Source organism: Euleptes europaea, chromosome 1, assembly GCF_029931775.1.
Source record: "Euleptes europaea isolate rEulEur1 chromosome 1, rEulEur1.hap1, whole genome shotgun sequence".
In the NCBI taxonomy this organism is placed as follows: Eukaryota; Metazoa; Chordata; class Lepidosauria; order Squamata; family Sphaerodactylidae; genus Euleptes; species Euleptes europaea.
This window is the reverse complement of record NC_079312.1, coordinates 14,321,268-14,340,129: the sequence shown is the minus strand read 5'-3', so window position 1 is coordinate 14,340,129 and position 18,862 is coordinate 14,321,268. Positions and strand designations below refer to the sequence as shown.

Below are 18,862 nucleotides of genomic sequence, written 5' to 3'. Positions count from 1 at the left end.
ATATTGTTCCAAGATGGCATCCCTCCGATTTTTTCAGATGACGTGACTCATATGACTCACGGGATACTCTTCAGAGTTTCAAAAAACAACAACAAACCAAACACTTAATTTTTATTGCAGTGATTTGATGTATTCCATAATTTTCTCCCCAGATTGCCCGCACGTAGGATTCGGCTTTCTTTTGTGAATACTCTGGCAACGTTAGAGAAGATGAACGGGGGAAATCCTGCAGGGGCCCCGAAGTCTTTTCTGGAGGTGGCTGTGTTCTTCAACCGAGAGGAATGGGCTCTGCTGAATCCGGCCCAAAGAGCTCTGTACTGGGAAGTCATGCAGGAGAATTACGACTCAGCAGCCTCTGTGGGTAAGGATCTTGGCTCTTTTATCCTGAATACGGAAAGCAAGGGAGTATTTAACAAATCCAGGCCAATACTAATGAGACATCTTGTCAGTTGGGTTTTGAAGGTTGAGAGTTACAGGCTGGAAGTTGTGAGGGGAGGGAGGGAGGGGTTAGTTTAACAGGTATGTGAATTAGAGACCTGTGGAGATATCAGATCTTTGGTGAAGTTTCCCTGATTGGGGAACCAAAATAACCAAACATAAATATTTGCCTCAGGTTCTTTTCTGATGAAACAACATGTGTGGCATTTGCTTCCTAGTAATGCTTGCATTGTGTTTTCATCAAGTTGGAAACAAAGATCATGTAGTTAGTTTGAATACCCTTCCCCCAAAAAAAGAATCTGGGTGTATTCTTGACATCATAAATATTCTCAGAAAGTCTCAATCCCTTCATGGTGTTTTCTGTTCCCCTCAAAGGTCTTTGGGTTCCTGGACCATTCCTTAATTCACAGCGCCAGCCAAGAGAAGTGCGGTCTCCACAGAGCTGCGAGGAATCGAGCTGGTGTGCAGGTAAGGGGGAGAAAAATACAGTAAAAGGGGGGTTCTGGTTAATTTTGCAGGATTTTTTTCCCTTTGGGCCTGCTACATATTCCCATTTTGTCTTATCAAAGACACAATCCATTGTGGCACTTTTCATGAGTGAAACCCCCCCCCCTTAAAGAGTAGCCAGCTGAGTGCTAAACTAAGAACATAAAAAAGCCGTGCAGTCTGTTCACGCAGTGGCCAACCAGGTGTCTCTAGGAAGCCCACAAACAATAGCAGCATTGCCTACCTGTGTTCCACAGCACTTAATATATTCAGCATGCTCCTCTGATCCTGGAGAAAATAGGTATGCATCATGACTAGTATTCATTTTGGCTAGTAGCCATGAATACCCCTCTCCTCCATGAACATGTCCACTCCCCTCTTAAAGCCTTCCAAGTTGGCAGCCATCACCACATCCTGGGGCAGGGAGTTCCACAATTTAACTACACATGAGAGCAAATATGCAACTGCCACCACAGGTCTGGGTCCTTCCTCCTTGGATGATCGCATCCCATTTTGATGATCTCAGCCTATTTTCACCCATAATAGATGCATCCTGCTTGTGGGGTTTGTCCCTTGGGGCAAATGAGGGGATTTTAGAATATGAAGGAGCTCCTACAGAGGCAAGAAATGGCTGACTTCTCCTTCACTGTCCCAAAGGGGCAAAAAAATCGTGGGCAAAGGGTGTGCACCTTTCCTGGAGGTCTTTCTTTCCTGGAGCTCTTATTTGATTTCTCTCTCTCTGTTCCAGCAGGAGAGACATCAGAGGCTGAGAGACAGGCGCAACCAGGAGGAGTGTCTGAAGAAAGACAGGAAGCTCTGGAGGTGGAAACGTGGAACCGAGATGGACCTCAGAGGCAGCTGAAAAGAAAAAGGAAAGGAAAAAAGAAGCAGAGGAAGGTGTTGGTTGCCTGTCATCAGAGAAACTTGTATGAGATCCCGGCACAAAGCAAAGCTCTAAAAGAAAAAGGAAGGAATAAATGCCTTGTGGATGGAGAAAGAGAACTGTGCGTATCCACAGTTAAAGACCAAAAGTCCAAAGCAGGCAAGAAAACAAATGTCTGGTTGGAATGTTGGAAGAGCTTCTTTTGGAATAGCCTACTAACTGTGCATCAGAGGACTCACATGAGGAAGAAGCCATATAAATGCTCAGAGTGTGGGAAGAGCTTCAGACAAAGAGGCCACCTTAATTCACATCAATGCGTTCACACTGGTGAGAAGCCGTATAAATGCTTGGAGAGTGGGAAGAGCTTCAGTCACAGCACAACACTTACATCACATTTCCTGCTTCACACAGGTGAGAAACCATATCAACGCTCACATTGTGGGAAGAGCTTCAGACGGAGAGACCAACTTACTTCACATCAACGAGTTCACACTGAGGAGAAGCCATACAAATGCTCAGATTGTAGCAAGAGCTTTTCTCATAAATCAGCCCTTAATTATCATAAGAGGAAGCACACAGGGGAGAAGCTATATAAATGCTTGGAGTGTGGGAAGAGCTTCTCTTGCAATAGCAACCTGATTTTTCATCAACGCATTCATACTGAGGAGAAGCCATACAAATGCTTTGAGTGTGGGCAGAGCTTCAGTCATAACGCAACACTTAAATCACATTTCCTGCTTCACACAGGTGAGAAACCATATCAATGCTCAGAATGTAAGAAGAGCTTCAAACGAAGGGACCACCTTATTTCCCATCAACGTGTTCACACTGGGGAGAAGCCATATAAATGCTTGGAGTGTGGGAAGAGCTTCAGTCACAGCATAACACTTACATCACATTTCCTGCTTCACACAGGTGAGAAACCATATCAATGCTCACAATGTGGGAAGAGCTTCAGACGGAGAGACCACCTTACTTCACATCAACGAGTTCACACTGAGGAGAAGCCATACCAATGCTCAGATTGCAGCAAGTGCTTTTCTCATAAATCAGGCCTGAATTATCATAAGAGGAAGCACACAGGGGAGAAGCCATATAAATGCTTGGAGTGTGGAAAGAGCTTCTCTCTGAATAGCTGCTTAATTGTTCATCAAGGGGTTCACATAGGGGAGAAGTCACATAAACGCTTGGACTGTGAGAAGACCTCTCCTAATACCCACCGAACTGTGCATCAGAAGACTCACACAGGGGAGAAGCCATATAACTGTTCAGAGTGTGGGAAGAGCTTCAGTCGGAAGGACAGCCTTACTTCACATGAACGTGTTCATACTGGGGAGAAGCCATATAAATGCTTTGAGTGTGGGAAGAGCTTCTCTTGGAATAGCCACCTAACTTTTCATCAACGCATTCATACTGGGGAGAAGCCATATAAATGCTTCGAGTGTGGAAAGAGCTTCAGTCAGAGCACAACCCTTACATCACATCTCCTGCTTCATACAGGTGAGAAACCATATCAGTGCTCAGAATGTGGGAAGAGCTTCAGACGGAGATACCACCTTGTTTCACATCAACGTGTTCACACGGGGGAGAAGCCATACAAATGCTCAGATTGTAGCATGAGCTTCTCTCATAAATTAAGCCTTAATTATCATAAGAGGAAGCACACAGCAGAGAAACCATAAAATGTTTGGCGTGTGGTCAAAGTTTCAGTTCCGGCGCAAGGTTTAATCGTCATTGAAGGATTCACAGTAGGTGGGAAAATCAAAGGGTTCACACAGCAGAGAAGCCATCTAAATGCTGAGATTAATTTTAATGTGTTGCTATTTTAATGTTGAATTGTTTTGATGTTTGCTGACTTGGGGGCCATATTTGGACAGAAAGGCAGCACAGAAGATAAGCAAGATAATATAGAAATGACTGTAGAATAGTTTTGTTTAAGATGAGATATGTAATGTTTTAACAGTTACGATTATATAGTACATATACATTGAATAGAATAAAATTTAAAACATGTTTAATGATGAAATACACAAGTTAGGATAATATTACCAAAGGTTCAAGGGTATGAGATATATCAATTTTTAGTACTGCCCCATTCTTTCTGTAATTATTATCAGGATAGAACATATCTCCTTCCATGGAGGTTTTTAAGAAAAAGTTAGATGGCCATCTGTCAGCAATGCTGATGCTGTGACCTTAGGCAGATGATGAGAGGGAGGGCATCTTGGCCATCTTCTGGTCACTAGGGGTGTTGGTGGGGGGAGGTAGTTGTGAATTTCCTGCATTGTGCTGGGTGTTGGGCTTGATGATCCTAGTGGTCCCTTACAACTCTGATTCTATATTCTCAATGAAATAAGCCCATTTGGGCTAAGATGGCACATTTGATTATTTTGAAATGTATTTTGAATGTTGTCTGTTATATGCTAAAACCTAATAAAAACTGCATTTTTTAAAAAAGAGTAATTCAGTCAAACCTGATCTGAGCTACTGTCCTTGAATAGGTGTTCTGGGCTCCCAAGCATTTTTAATTGGTTTCTGTATTGGTTATAGCACACTCCCAAATTCTCTCAAGGCCCAGGCTTTGGGAATTACTGAACAAGGCACTGGGGACCAGGGTTGCAGTCATAACCACCACTTTTTAATGTGTGTTCCTCACTCAATTCAAAAAGTCATCCTTCTGAGCAAACATGGGTGGGATCCCGTTGAAGGCCTTGTCTTGCAGCCTCTCATCCCAACTAGGTTTCCTGGCAGCAAGATGTTATTCTGGGTCCTTTTTTATCCCCCCGGGTTACACTTTGCCATGAGTAGATTCAGTAGTGTATCTGAAGTGGATTGGACCAGTTCATGGGATCACAACACTGAAGGTATAAATGAAACATTACACTATACTCAATGTGCAAAGGGAACAGAATGAATACTGAATTAAATGACTGACCCTATCGTGACTAATAGAAGGTGGTTGCATGGATGCAGTGGCTTGATGCAACAAACTATAACACAACATAGGTAGAGGCCCCTACAAACACAACTACTGCTGCTGGCAGCTTACCAGGAGGAACTGGGGGGGGGCAAAGAAAAGCATGCTGGTGCCCATCACTTCCGGCACAGAGCTGGAAGTGACATCATCGCTTCCAATGCAAAAAGTGGGGGGTGGGGTTTTCTGAAGCTTACAAGGTCAAGAATATTACAATTCCCTTCATGTTTGGCACAGAAATTCCCACGATCATCCTGACATAGCTGGCCAATTCTGAGTGTCCTAGCTTCATTTTCTGATGAGTCCTGCATGGCACAGATGGACGGAGTTCCCAGTAGTGACCCAGAGTGGTTTATTCTGTCCTCCTCTCCACCATGTAATCCTCCCTACCACCCAGTGACATAGGTTAGGCTGAGAGTATGGCTAGCCCAAGGCCACCTAAGACGTTTCTGTGGTGAAGTGGGAATTCGAACCAGGTTTTCCCAGACCCTAGCCCAACATCACAACAGAAGACTTCTGAAACATCATGGGGAGAGGACGCTTCAGGTGCATTTCTAAGAAATCAATTATAACAGCTAGAAACTGACCCTCATCACTGAAAATATCCCTCCTCAACATCCCAGTGTCTCTCACTCCCCTCTTGTCCTCTAGTTAAAGCTGAGCCTGAATGGTACTCCTGTCTCCCTGCAAAGGTCCCGTGAGGTGGCTTTTATCAGTCGCCAGCTTGGTTCGCTGTTCCTGGTGAAGTACCAAAGGACTAAGCCTGTGATGAGATGGTCCATTGGGCAGCACTTACCTGGGGATGCGTCTGCCCAGTAACAATGCTCTTCTCTGTAGTAGTTGTTGCCCCTGAGAATGCAGAGCTGGTCCCTGTGGCAGCAGAGTGGATCTACACAGTAGTTTCTTTTATGTTTTCTTCAGTCTCCCATGCCACTACAGGGTTTCTTGGTGTCTTTGTTGAAAAATATTGGTTATTGTCCTCTCTTAAAGTCACTATTGTGATATGTCAATTGTGTGTGTGTATGTGTAAAGTGCCTTCAAATCGCAGCCGACTTATGGCGACCCCTTTTGGGGTTTTCATGGAAAGAGACTAACAGAGGTGGTTTGCCAGTGCCTTCCTCTGCATGCACAGCAACGCTGGTATTCCTTGGTGGTCTCCCATCCAAATACTATCCAGGGCCGACCCTGCTTAGCTTCTGAGATCTGACCAGATCAGGCTAGCCTGGGCCATCCAGGTCAATTACCAGTTATGTCACCAGTTTTTTAAAGTCTGAAAAAGCCTCCTCCCCACAAAAAAAACTTTCGAGGATAACATAGAGTTCATAAGCTGCCCTGAATTCTTTGGAGGAAAGGTAGGATACACAGAGAACAGGTAGCTAGAGTGTAACAAGTTAAATATTTACATGGGTGTTTCACATGGGAATTTATAACATGGGAAGCTGCCTGTTGATGTGCCATTTCTAATGTGGTGTTGGAGGGGAGTAATATAAATACCTGCCAAAAAGGCAAGTGGGTTCTAGATCAAATCAAGCCTGAACTCTCCCTAGAACCTAAAACGACTAATCTGAGGCTATTTGGTCACACTGTGAGAAGACAAGAGTCACTGGGAAAGACAATAATGCTAGGAAAGGCTGAGGGCAGCAGGAAAAGAGGAAGACCCAACAGGAGATGGGTTGACTTTATAAAGGAAGCCACGGCCCTCAGTTTGCAAGACCTGAACAAGGCTGTTCACCATAGGACATTTTGGAAGTCGTCAATTCATAGGGTCACCATAAGTCAGAAGTGACTTGACAGCTCTTACGCATGCACACACAAATGTCATATGTGGGCACATATATGCACAGCTACGTACTGTTGTGAGATGAGCCTTTTTCAATCATTATGTTTTCCCACACCTATGGGGAGAACATGCTACATGCTGTTCTCACAATATGGCCAGTCACCATTTTGTCAGGTACGCATGTTCTGTGGGGAAAATCCACACGCTTCCTCTTTCAACGTGGTGAATACCTGTATGAGGAGAAGCTGATGTAGTGCGTTCTTCCCATGCGTGTGGTAAAACGTATCTCTCCTTAGACTGTACAACTAGATATAGTATGTCTTATCTGTTTGCTGTACGTATTATTCTAGTCTCACTGCATTGTTTTCTGCATGCATAATTCCATTTTCTGCATTGTTCAACAAATCCTGTCTCCGTACTTTGTTTCAGACTGCAGTAATCCTAATCCTATTGCATTGTCTATTAGAGGTCTCATCCTATTGATTGCATTGATTTACACTGTGTAATCTACCTTGAGTCTTGGTGAGAATTGCGGATGATAAATAGATTAGTCAAATAAACGCTGGAATAAATGACGATAGTCTTTAAAGTACCACCGGACGTCTTGGTTTTAGCATGTTTTAACCCAAAGGAAACAGGAGAGGTTTGTTACTTATCATTGATGTGGAGAAGGCACTTTGGGAGGTCCCACTTGGCTTCTCTGAGGATTGCTGCACCTGCCAAAATTCTTTCCCTTTGCGGAGGGAAGCTTCAACATGCCGCCCTTTGGGCTTGGCACTCTGGCTAGGGTTGCCAGCTCTGGATTGGGAATTACTGGGAGATTTTGGGGGTCGAGCCTGAGTACGGCAGGGTTTGGAGAGGGGAGGGATTTCAATGTCATAGAGTCCAAGGGCCAAAGCAGCCATTTTCTCCAGGGGAACTGATCTCTATCACCTGGAGATCAGTTGTAATAGCGGGAGATCTCCAGCCACCACCTGGAGGTTTGGTAAAAAAGAACAGCACAAAGGCCAAAAAAACAATGACAATGCAACAATCTGCATCTACATATCAATGTGTATTGAGCAAATGCGTAAATGAAGACTAAAAATACCCGAAATAGAAGATTGGAACGAAAAACTGTTGGGCTATGCCAGTATGGCCAAAATGACTTTTTTGCTAAATCCAAACTCTAACGAACTTACAGAACAGTTTGATGAAAAGTGGGAATCATTTTATACTTATATGACCTCAAGTTAATCAGACGAACGTCGTATATTGACCAGTGCGAATATGAATAACTGGCAATGCTTTATTTAATATGTTTCAATTAATTGATAAGCAAATTCCGAGCTCTTATATGTTATATTTTTAATGCGCAACACTTAGATAATTTGAATGGTTTCCATATTTTTATAATTACTTTTTTAAAAGATATATTATACTACATTTGATCTGTACTAGCTGGTAATGTGATATTGTACTTGATTGATTTAGTTTATTTTCTAAATGAAATTGTTATATTGTTTTTGTACATCAAACGGTTTATCCTTCCCTTTTTTCCTTTTTGTACCCCCCCTATTATAAAATAAATAAAAAAAATAAAAAAAGGCTACAAATAAAAGCCCACTAACGAGCAGCCATGAAATCAGAAGGAGATTGAGACTGGGACGGGCAGCCATGCAGGAGCTAGAAAAAATTCTGAAGTGTAAGGATGTGTCACTGGCCACCAAGACTAGATTAATTCATGCCATCGTATTCCCTATTACTATGTATGGGTGTGAGAGCTGGACAATGAAGAAAGCTGATAGGAAGAAAGTAGATTCTCTGGAAATGGGGTGTTGGAGGAGAGTGTTATGGACACCCTGGACCGCCAAAAAAACAAATCAGTGGGTTTTAGATCAAATCAAGCCTGAACTGACCCTAGAAGCTAAAATAATTAAACTGAGGCTGTCGTACTTTGGTCACAATATGAGAAGACAAGAGTCACTGGAAAAGACCGTCATGCTAGGAAAAGTTGAAGGCAGCAGGAAAAGAGGAAGACCCAACAAGAAATGGATTGACTCTGTAAAGGAAGCCACCGCCCTCAATTTGCAAGATCTGAGCAAGCCTGTTAAGGATAGGACACTTTGGAGGACGTTGATTCATTGGGTCGCCATGAGTCGGAAACGACTTGACGGCACTTAACACACACATGCTTGTTAGTGGGCTTTTATTTTTAGCCTTCATTTACGCATTGGCATGGTTAGCACAGGATTGCATTTGCTCAATACACATTGATATAAAGATGCAGTTTGTTGCGTTGTCATTGGTTTTTTGGCCGTTGTGCTGTTCTTTTTTCCATACCTATACTTTCAGCTCACACTTTCCTCTTTTTTGTACTACTTGGAGGTTGGCGACCCTATCTTTGGCCAGGGGAGGGAGGGACAGAACGAGAATTTTGGATGACTCTTACCGAACTTGCATGGCAGCCGAAATAAGTCCTACGTCACACACTTGTATAGTTAGGGTTGCCAGGTACCACTTCGCCACTGGCGGGAGGTTTTTGGGGCGGAGCGTGGGGAGAGCGGGGTTTGGGGAGGGGAGGGACTTCAATGCCATAGAGTCCAATTGCCAAAGCAGCCATTTTCTCCTGGTGAAGTGATCTCCATCAGCTGGAGATCAGTTGTAATAGCAGATCTCCAGCTAGTACCTGGAGGTTGGCAACCCTGTGTATAGTCAATCAATGGGGAACTAACACCTAGGACACTGGTTGAGCACTTGATGATAGGGCTTTAAAGGGGGAATGAAACAGATTCTTGATGGCCAGGTCCATCAGTGGGTATTAGATATTAGAGGCTTAGCAGAACCTCCATGTTCAGAGGCAGTCTACCCTGAATACTGGGGCAACTCTAGGGTTGCCAGGTCCCTCTTCACCACTGGCAGGACGTTTTTGGGGCAGAGCCTGAGGAGAGTGGGGCTTGGAGAGGGGAGGGACTTCAATGCCATAGAGTCCAATTGCCAAAGCAGCCATTTTCTCCTGGTTAAGTGTCGCAAGAATTTTCAGTATTGATCATTAGTTTATATAAAAAAAATTAGTAATCTGTATTAAAAGAGTTTGGGTTGAAATTGACCACATACATTATCACCTATAGACCTGACTTTCAGAAAGCAGCTATTAGCTGACATCATCTCCAAGCAGGACTCTGACCCAAAAGGGTCATAAGTAATTGCATCACCAGCAATCAACCACCCAAAGCACATCAGATGCCCCAAAATTTATGCAAGGTTATAAAAACAGACAACAAATCATTTGTCCACTAAGGGAGAAGTTGTTTTCTGAACATGGGAACACTGACTGATGGACAAGCACAATCAGATATCAAAACAGACAGTGAAAAGAATTACTATGTAACAAGATATTTCTAAACAATTTAGTCATGATTTTCAGAAAACTCATTTCCTAAGAATGTGTCAGGGAGGGGTCATTGGGACCCCCTCTCCTCTCTATAAAGGAACAACCCAAAACCCCAGTTCTTTGTCCTTCCCAGGGAGAAGCATTTTCTCTCTCCTTTGGAACGACCCAAAGTACTTTGCTACATGTTATTTGTTTGTGTGTATCTCTGTGGGGTATTGTTACTCTTCTCTATGCCTTATAATAAACCTATATCCTTTCTACTATGAATGTGTGGTCTGAAGCTGTCTTAAGAACATGGTTTGTGGTTTCCTATTGCACTCTCTGGCATTGCTTTGGTAAGGAGCAGGCAGGGAGGACCAAACACAACGAACAAGAAGGAGGGGGGAATGTCAAATTCCCGCCACATGAACTGATCTCCATCAGCTGGAGATCAGTTGTAATAGTAGATCTCCAGCTAGTACCTGGAGGTTGAGCAACCAAAATTAACACCACTGTTCTGCTACCACAGGTTAGGAAATTAGCACAGGACTGGCTGAAATAATTACTGGATAACAATCTAGTAAACAAGTGTATCAAAGTGCATAAAGTGAAATAAATAAATAAATATAGACAACAATATCTTAGACAGTCCAAATGGTACTATTTTCAAATATTCAATGTAGATCAAGCTGGAACACTTCTTCAAAGATGAATGATGAGGGGGACGATCGTTTCATTTCTTCTTCAGCCCCGTTTTTATTAGAGACGTTTTTATTAGTTACCTATTGTATCCCGTTGGGAATAGTTGAAGTCGTCTGTGCAACTATGGGCAAAAACGCATGGTCGCTTTATCCTCCTTTAATCCCTGTTTCAGCCAGGATTCAGCCTGGATCGAACACATGCGTTTCGCCTAATGTGAGTTCGATCCTGGCTAAAACAGGGATTAAAGGAGGATAAAGCGACCATGCGTTTTCACCCTATGTCTCTGAGCTGTTGTATCCTGCATGGAACTTGACAATGCCATTATACATAAGTTGCCACTTTCATCCCCACGGGAGAAGTGAAAATAATTGAATTGCTGTATATGCAGGTGAAATTATTCTAATAAAAACGGGGCTGAAGAAGAAATGAAACGATCGTCCCCTTCATCATTCATCTTTGAAGAAGTGTTCCAGCTTGATCTACATTGAATATTTGAAAATAGTACCATTTGGACTGTCTAAGATATTGTTGTATGTATTTATTTATTTATTTAACTTTATGCACTTTAATGCACTTGTTTACTAGATTGTTATCCAGTAGTTATTTCAGCCAGTCCTGGGCTAACTACCTGGAGGTTGGCAACCCTAGGCAACTCCGTAGGGCTGATGTTGCTTTGATCCCCTGTGGGGCTGACCACTGTGGGAAACAGGATGTGGGATTTGGGAAACCTTTGGTTTGATCCAGCGGAGCGATGCTATTCTTCTGAGAGGCCAAGGCATGCAGTCACCCTAGCCTCGTTTTAAAACGAGAATCCAGTCCTCCTCCCGCCACCCCCTTTCTCTGGGTCTTTAAGTCGGCTCCTAAATTGTTAGGCGTGTGGAGAGAAAGACCAGCCACGTGACAATCCCTGGAACCTGAGAAATCAGGAAGGGGCCTGAAAAGAGCCGGCAGCTGATTGGGCGGAGGGAGGGAGGGAGGCAGGCGCGGATTCTCGTCGCAGGCGTTCGTTCCCGCCGCCGGGAACTACACTTCCCAGAAGCCCTTGCGAGTGGAAGCGAGGCCCTGTGGGGGCCCTGGAGAGAACGGGGCTGGGTAGATACGCCCACATTCTTCTTCGGAGGGAAGTTCGAACCGGCGTCCTCCAGCTCTTTTGCCCAGGTCGGAGGAAGAGGGGTTGGACGCGGGGCGTTTGCGGAGACGGTAGGATTGTGATCCCTTAAAGATATTTAGGGCAAGAAAGGGGACGGGGCAGAGGAGGACGGTGCATGGACTTAATTCCCCGGGGGTCGCCGTGTTAGTCTGTCTGCAGCAGCAGAAAAGGGCACGAGTCCAGGAGCACCTTCAAGACTAACACGAATATTTTCTGGCAGGGTGTGAGCTTTCGTGCGCCACAGCTCCCTTCTTCAGAAAGCTCATACCCTTCCAGAAAATATTTTGGTTAGTCTTTAAGGTGCTACTGAACTCTTGCCCTTTTGTATTTGGACAAGGATGATTCGCAGTGGGTCGCCGTGTTAGTCTGTCTGCAGCGATATTTTCTGGCAGGGTATGAGCTTTCGTGAGCCACAGCTCCCTTCTTCAGAGACATGGGCTGAAATGGCCCCCTGGGAGGGTCGCGTTTGCAATGGGAAATGGGGTGGGGGGTGGGATTCCGGGGCAAGGTCCCGGCGCAGAAATGCGCTTTCTCTGCAACCCTCGCGGCGGAGGGGGTCATTTATTTCTCACTCTCCCCGTTGCCCGTGATAAGCCCCCCCCCAAAGCGGTCGGGCTCAACGGAGGGGCCAGAAGGCAGAACCCAGCTGGGCTGGCCGCGTTTCCTTGAGACCGAAACGGGACGCTGGGATGGCAGAAACGGGAGAGGGGTTATGTCAGGTTAGTGGGACCCGATCGGAGCCCTTTTTCCGATGAGAACGGACCCCGCCGTGCCTGCAGGCAGCAGGAGGAATGTCCCGACGGAAGGAGGACAAACGTTGGAAGTGGAATGCGGTGCAAAAAGGGGACAAAATGGGCATTTTAATTAAAAAGGCCAGGGGATATGTTAAGAAACGGGACTGTCCTGAGACCGCAAGGTAGACTTCCCCTGACTATGGAAGATCCAGTGATTTAGCAATTTGTAAAAATCTTTTCCTTTCTGTAAATGTATTGAAATGTATTAGGACCGCAAGGGAATAGCTTGTTTCGAAACGGGACTTATGGTCAGCCTAGTCCCAGCCCGTTTGCCAAAGCGGTGCCTTTATGATTTTTCAGAGATTTGGGGGCAAGAACTGGGGACCTGGGGGGGGGGCGAAGAAGAATTGGGCACCAGCTGGAATAGCGCCTTGGAAGGATCCCGTTTGCAATGGGGTGGGGAGGGAGGGGGGCTTCTCGGTCCTGCTACAGAAATGCGTTAACGCTGCAACACCCCGGGGTGCGGAGGGGGGGTCGGTCCACACCCGGTGGTTTCTGCCTTTATTTCTCACCCTTCCCGTTGCCCATGAGAAGTCGGCAAAAAAGCGGCCGGGCTCAGCGGATGGGCCTGAAGGCAGAACCCCCCGGAGAAGCCTCCGCCCCAGTTTGCCCGCTCAGTCCCAGTCCGGGGGTGCAATTCAGCCCCTGCCCAGGGAGTTTCCCGTCTCCCCCCCTCCCCTGTCCTTGGGCCAAAGGGAATCGCCCAGTGCTAAACATCCCCCCCCCCATTTCGGTTGCTTCCCTTCCTGATCAGCGGGCATCCTCTCCGGCCTCCCCCTCTCCTCTTCTCTGTCCCACCTCTGGTTCTCAGCCTGCTTGTTCCCCGGGCAGGATTACCAACCTCCAGGTGCGGGCTGGAGATCTCCTGCAGTTACAGCTGTACCCCGCTGAGATCTCTCTCCAATTTCCATCCCCACATCTCCAGGAATCCCCTGACCCAGGATTGGTAGCCTCAACCTGCCCAGGATTAAAGCCTGTACCAGGGGTTATAAGTGCTGCAGGTGACAGGAAGGGCCTTGTGTGATGGGATGTCCCTCCAAACCGGGAGTTTCCTGCGCACAGAAAACTAGTCTGGCTAGTTTATAGAAAACTGACTCAGCGGATGGGCCAGAAGGCAATTCAGCCCCTGCCCAGGGAGTTTCCCGGCTCCCACCCCCCCTTGGGCCAGAGGGAATCTCTCAGTGCTAAACATCCCCCCTTTCGGTTGTTTCCCTTCCTGATCAGCGTAGGCATCCTCTCCCACCTTCCCTCCCCTTCTCCCATCTCTGCTTCTCCACTGGCGTTCCCCCCGGATAGGGTTACCAACCTCCAGGTGGGGCCTGGAGATCTCCAGCAGTTACAACTGAACTCCACTGAGATCTCTCCCTAATCTCCGTCACCAAATCTCCAGGAATTCCCTGACCCAGGATTGGTAACCCTGTTCCCAGACCTCAACCTGCCCCGGATTAAAACCCGTACCAGGGGGTATAGTGCTGCAGGCGACAGGAAGGACCTGGTATGATGGGATGTCGCTCCGAACCAGGAGTTTCCTGCGCACGAAAAACTAGCCCCTCAGGAAGTCTAGGTTGGAATCCTTTTCCTTCAGCTGTTTTCCACAGCCAAGAACATTCTTTGTGTGGAGGCACGTGCCAGCATATAAGGCCCTCCCAACCCTCCGCCTGCCTGCGTTTTTAAGCTGACCTGTGCTCCTGACCTAAGTGTTTCCCTTCTCAGTTTCTCTGGCAGAACATGAACTATTTGTCAATGTCTATTGCTAGCAATCCAGTCCAATCAAGGCTTTATTGAAAATATATCATTTCCTGATTTTTAAAATTGTTGTGTACCACAAAATGTTTCTGTTCCGAAAGAGAGGTTTCCAGTGATTCGCAAAAATGTTTATTTACGTTATCAATAGTCGGCCTTTTGCACAGGGACTCAAGGCGGATTACGTGGAGTGAGTCAGTCTGGAAAAACCAGAAAGAAGTGAAGCATAACTATTTACATGACACATTGAGCGGTACAGACACGATTTTCTGAAGCCGTATTACTTGGAATATTGTTCCAAGATGGCATCCCTCTGATTTTTTCAGATTATATGACTCATATGACTCACGGGATACTCCTCAGAGTGTCCAAAAAAAAACACCAAACACTTAATTTTTATTGCAGTGATTTGATGTATTCCATAATTTTCTCCCCAGATTGCCCGCACGTAGGATTCGGCTTTCTTTTGTGAATACTCTGGCAACGTTAGAGAAGATGAACGGGGGAAATCCTGCAGGGGCCCCAAAGTCTTTTCTGGAGGTGGCTGTGTTCTTCAACCAAGAGGAATGGGCTCTGCTGAATCCGGCCCAAAGAGCTCTGTACTGGGAAGTCATGCAGGAGAATTACGACTCAGCAGCCTCTGTGGGTAAGGATCTTGGCTCTTTTATCCTGAATACAGAAGACAAGGGAGTATTTAACAAATCCAGGCCAATACTAATGAGACATCTTGTCAGCTGGGTTTTGAAGGTTGAGAGTTACAGGCTGAAAGTTGTGAGGGGAGGGAGGGGTTAGTTTAACAGGTGTGTGAATTAGAGACCTGTGGAGATATCAGATCTTTGGTGAAGTTTCCCTGATTGGGGAACCAAAATAACCAAACATAAATATTTGCCTCAGGTTCTTTTCTGATGAAACAACATGTGTGGCATTTGCTTCCTAGTAATGCTTGCATTGTGTTTTCATCAAGTTGGAAACAAAGATCATGTAGTTAGTTTGAACACCCTTCCCCCCAAAAAAAGAATCTGGGTGTATTCTTGACATCATAAATATTCTCAGAAAGTCTCAATCCCTTCATGGTGTTTTCTGTTCCCCTCAAAGGTCTTTGGGTTCCTGGACCATTCCTTAATTCACAGCGCCAGCCAAGAGAAGTGCGGTCTCCACAGAGCTGCGAGGAATCGAGCTGGTGTGCAGGTAAGGGGGAGAAAAAATACCTTAAAAGGGGGCTTCTGGTTAATTTTGCAGGATTTTTTTCCCTTTGGGCCTGCTACATATTCCCATTTTGTCTTCTCAAAGACACAATCCATTGTGGCACTTCTCATGAGTGAACCCCCCCCCTTAAAGAGTAGCCAGCTGAGGGCTAAATTAAGAACATAAAAAAGCCATGCAGTCTGTTCACGCAGTGGCCAACCAGGTGTCTCTAGGAAGCCCACAAACAATATGACTGCATCAGCATTGCCTACCTGTGTTCCACAGCACTTAATATATTCAGCATGCTCCTCTGATCCTGGAGAGAATAGGTATGCATCATGACTAGTATCCATTTTGACCTGTAGCCATGAATACCCCTCTCCTCCATGAACATGTCTACTCCCCTCTTAAAGCCTTCCAAGTTGGCAGCCATCACCACATCCTGGGGCAGGGAGTTCCACAATTTAACTAGACATGAGAGCAAATGTGCAACTGCCACCACAGGTCTGGGTCCTTCCTCCTTGGATGATCGCATCCCATTTTGATGATCTCAGCCTATTTTCACCCATGATAGATGCATCCTGCTTGTGGGGTTTGTCCCTTGGGGCAAATGAGGGGATTTTAGAATATGGAGGAGCTCCTACAGAGGCAAGAAATGGCTGACTTCTCCTTCACTGTCCCAAAGGGGCAAAAAAATCGTGGGCAAAGGGTGTGCACCTTTCCTGGAGGTCTTTCTTTCCTGGAGCTCTTATTTGATTTCTCTCTCTCTGTTCCAGCAGGAGAGACAACCGAGGCTGAGAGACAGGCGCAACCAGGAGGAGTGTCTGAAGAAAGACAGGAAGCTCTGGAGGTGGAAACGTGGAACCGAGATGGACCTCAGAGGCAGCTGAAAAGAAAAAGGAAAGGAAAAAAGAAGCAGAGGAAGGTGTTGGTTGCCTGTCATCAGAGAAACTTGTATGAGATCCCAGCACAAAGCAAAGCGCTAAAAGAAAAAGGAAGGAATAATTGCCTTGTGGATGGAGAAAGAAAACTGTGCATATCCACAGTTAAAGACCAAAAGTTCAAATCAGGCAAGAAAACAAATGTCTGGTTGGAATGTTGGAAGAGCTTCTTTTGGAATAGCCTACTAACTGTGCATCAGAGGACTCACATGAGGAAGAAGCCATATAAATGCTCAGAGTGTGGGAAGAGCTTCAGACGAAGAGGCCACCTTAATTCACATCAATGCGTTCACACTGGTGAGAAGCCGTATAAAGGCTTGGAGTGTGGGAAGAGCTTCAGTCACAGCACAACACTTACATCACATTTCCTGCTTCACACAGGTGAGAAACCATATCAACGCTCACAATGTGGGAAGAGCTTCAGACGGAGAGACCACCTTACTTCACATCAACGAGTTCACACTGAGGAGAAGCCATACAAATGCTCAGATTGTAGCAAGAGCTTTTCTCATAAATCAGGCCTGAATTATCATAAGAGGAAGCACACAGGGGAGAAGCTATATAAATGCTTGGAGTGTGGGAAGAGCTTCTCTTTGAATAGCAAGCTGATTTTTCATCAACGCATTCATACTGAGGAGAAGCCATACAAATGCTTTGAGTGTGGGCAGAGCTTCAGTCATAACGCAACACTAAAATCACATTTCCTGCTTCACGCAGGTGAGAAACCATATCAATGCTCAGAATGTAAGAAGAGCTTCAAACGAAGGGACCACCTTATTTCCCATCAACGTGTTCACACTGGGGAGAAGCCGTATAAATGCTTGGAGTGTGGGAAGAGCTTCAGTCACAGCATAACACTTACATCACATTTCCTGCTTCACACAGGTGAGAAACCATATCAATGCTCACAATGTGGGAAGAGCTTCAGACGGAGAGACCACCTTACTTCACATCAACGAGTTCACACTGAGGAGAAGCCATACGAATGCTCAGATTGCAGCAAGTGCTTTTCTCATAAATCAGGCCTGAATTATCATAAGAGGAAGCACACAGGGGAGAAGCCATATAAATGCTTGGAGTGTGGAAAGAGCTTCTCTCTGAATAGCTGCTTAATTGTTCATCAAGGGGTTCACGTAGGGGAGAAGTCACATAAACGCTTGGACTGTGAGAAGACCTCTCCTAATACCCACCGAACTGTGCATCAGAAGACTCACACAGGGGAGAAGCCATATAACTGTTCAGAGTGTGGGAAGAGCTTCAGTCGGAAGGACAGCCTTACTTCACATGAACGTGTTCATACTGGGGAGAAGCCATATAAATGCTTCGAGTGTGGGAAGAGCTTCTCTTGGAATAGCCACCTAACTTTTCATCAACGCATTCATACTGGGGAGAAGCCATATAAATGCTTCGAGTGTGGAAAGAGCTTCAGTCAGAGCACAACCCTTACATCACATCTCCTGCTTCACACAGGTGAGAAACCATATCAGTGCTCAGAATGTGGGAAGAGCTTCAGACGGAGATACCACCTTGTTTCACATCAACGTGTTCACACGGGGGAGAAGCCATACAAATGCTCAGATTGTAGCATGAGCTTCTCTCATAAATTAAGCCTTAATTATCATAAGAGGAAGCACACAGCAGAGAAACCATAAAATGTTTGGTGTGTGGTCAAAGTTTCAGTTCCGGCGCAAGGTTTAATCGTCATTGAAGGATTCACAGTAGGTGGGAAATTCAAAGGGTTCACACAGCAGAGAAGCCATCTAAATGCTGAGATTGAAGCATGGCTTTTCTCATAAATCTGGTGTACTTAGGAGGATTCATGCAAAGAAATTACACAATTGCCTGTGTTTTTTCTCATCAGTGAATAACTGCATAAAGTGGGAGGGTTTTCTATCTGTCTAGCTATCTTTCATGACTAAATAAGAAGTTATATCAGTTGTATCACAGAGATATTAATTTTAATGTGTTGCTATTTTAATGTTGAATTGTTTTGATGTTTGCTGACTTGGGGGCCATATTTGGACAGAAAGGCAGCACAGAAGATAAGCAAGATAATATAGAAATGACTGTAGAATAGTTTTGTTTAAGATGAAATGTTTTAACAGTTACGATTATATAATACATATACATTGAAAGAATAAAATTTAAAACATGTTTAATGATGAAATACACAAGTTAGGATAATATTACCAAAGGTTCAAGGGTATGAGATATATCAATCTTTAGTACTGCCCCATTATCAGGATAGAACATATCTCCTTCCATGGAGATGTTTAAGAAAAAGTTAGATGGCCATCTGTCAGCAATGCTGATGCTGTGACCTTAGGCAGATGATGAGAGAGAGGGCATCTTGGCCATCTTCTGGTCACTAGGGGTGTTGGTGGGGGGAGGTAGTTGTGAATTTCCTGCATTGTGCAGGGTGTTGGGCTTGATG

The 18,862-nt window shown here is 45.2% G+C and overlaps 1 protein-coding gene across 1 annotated transcript in view; it reads left to right on the top strand.

Moving 5' to 3' along the window:
* The first annotated feature begins 210 nt into the window (after positions 1 to 210).
* LOC130493744 (zinc finger protein 883-like) overlaps positions 211 to 18,862 on the top strand; it is a 32,047-nt gene continuing 13,395 nt past the window's right edge. Inside the window, exons 1-6 of the mRNA XM_056867400.1 lie at positions 211 to 361; positions 849 to 906; positions 14,740 to 14,948; positions 15,398 to 15,490; positions 17,146 to 17,455; positions 17,621 to 17,862. Coding sequence (XP_056723378.1) covers positions 211 to 361; positions 849 to 906; positions 14,740 to 14,948; positions 15,398 to 15,490; positions 17,146 to 17,455; positions 17,621 to 17,862 — 1,063 coding nt within the window. The remainder of the gene's footprint in view (positions 362 to 848; positions 907 to 14,739; positions 14,949 to 15,397; positions 15,491 to 17,145; positions 17,456 to 17,620; positions 17,863 to 18,862) is intronic.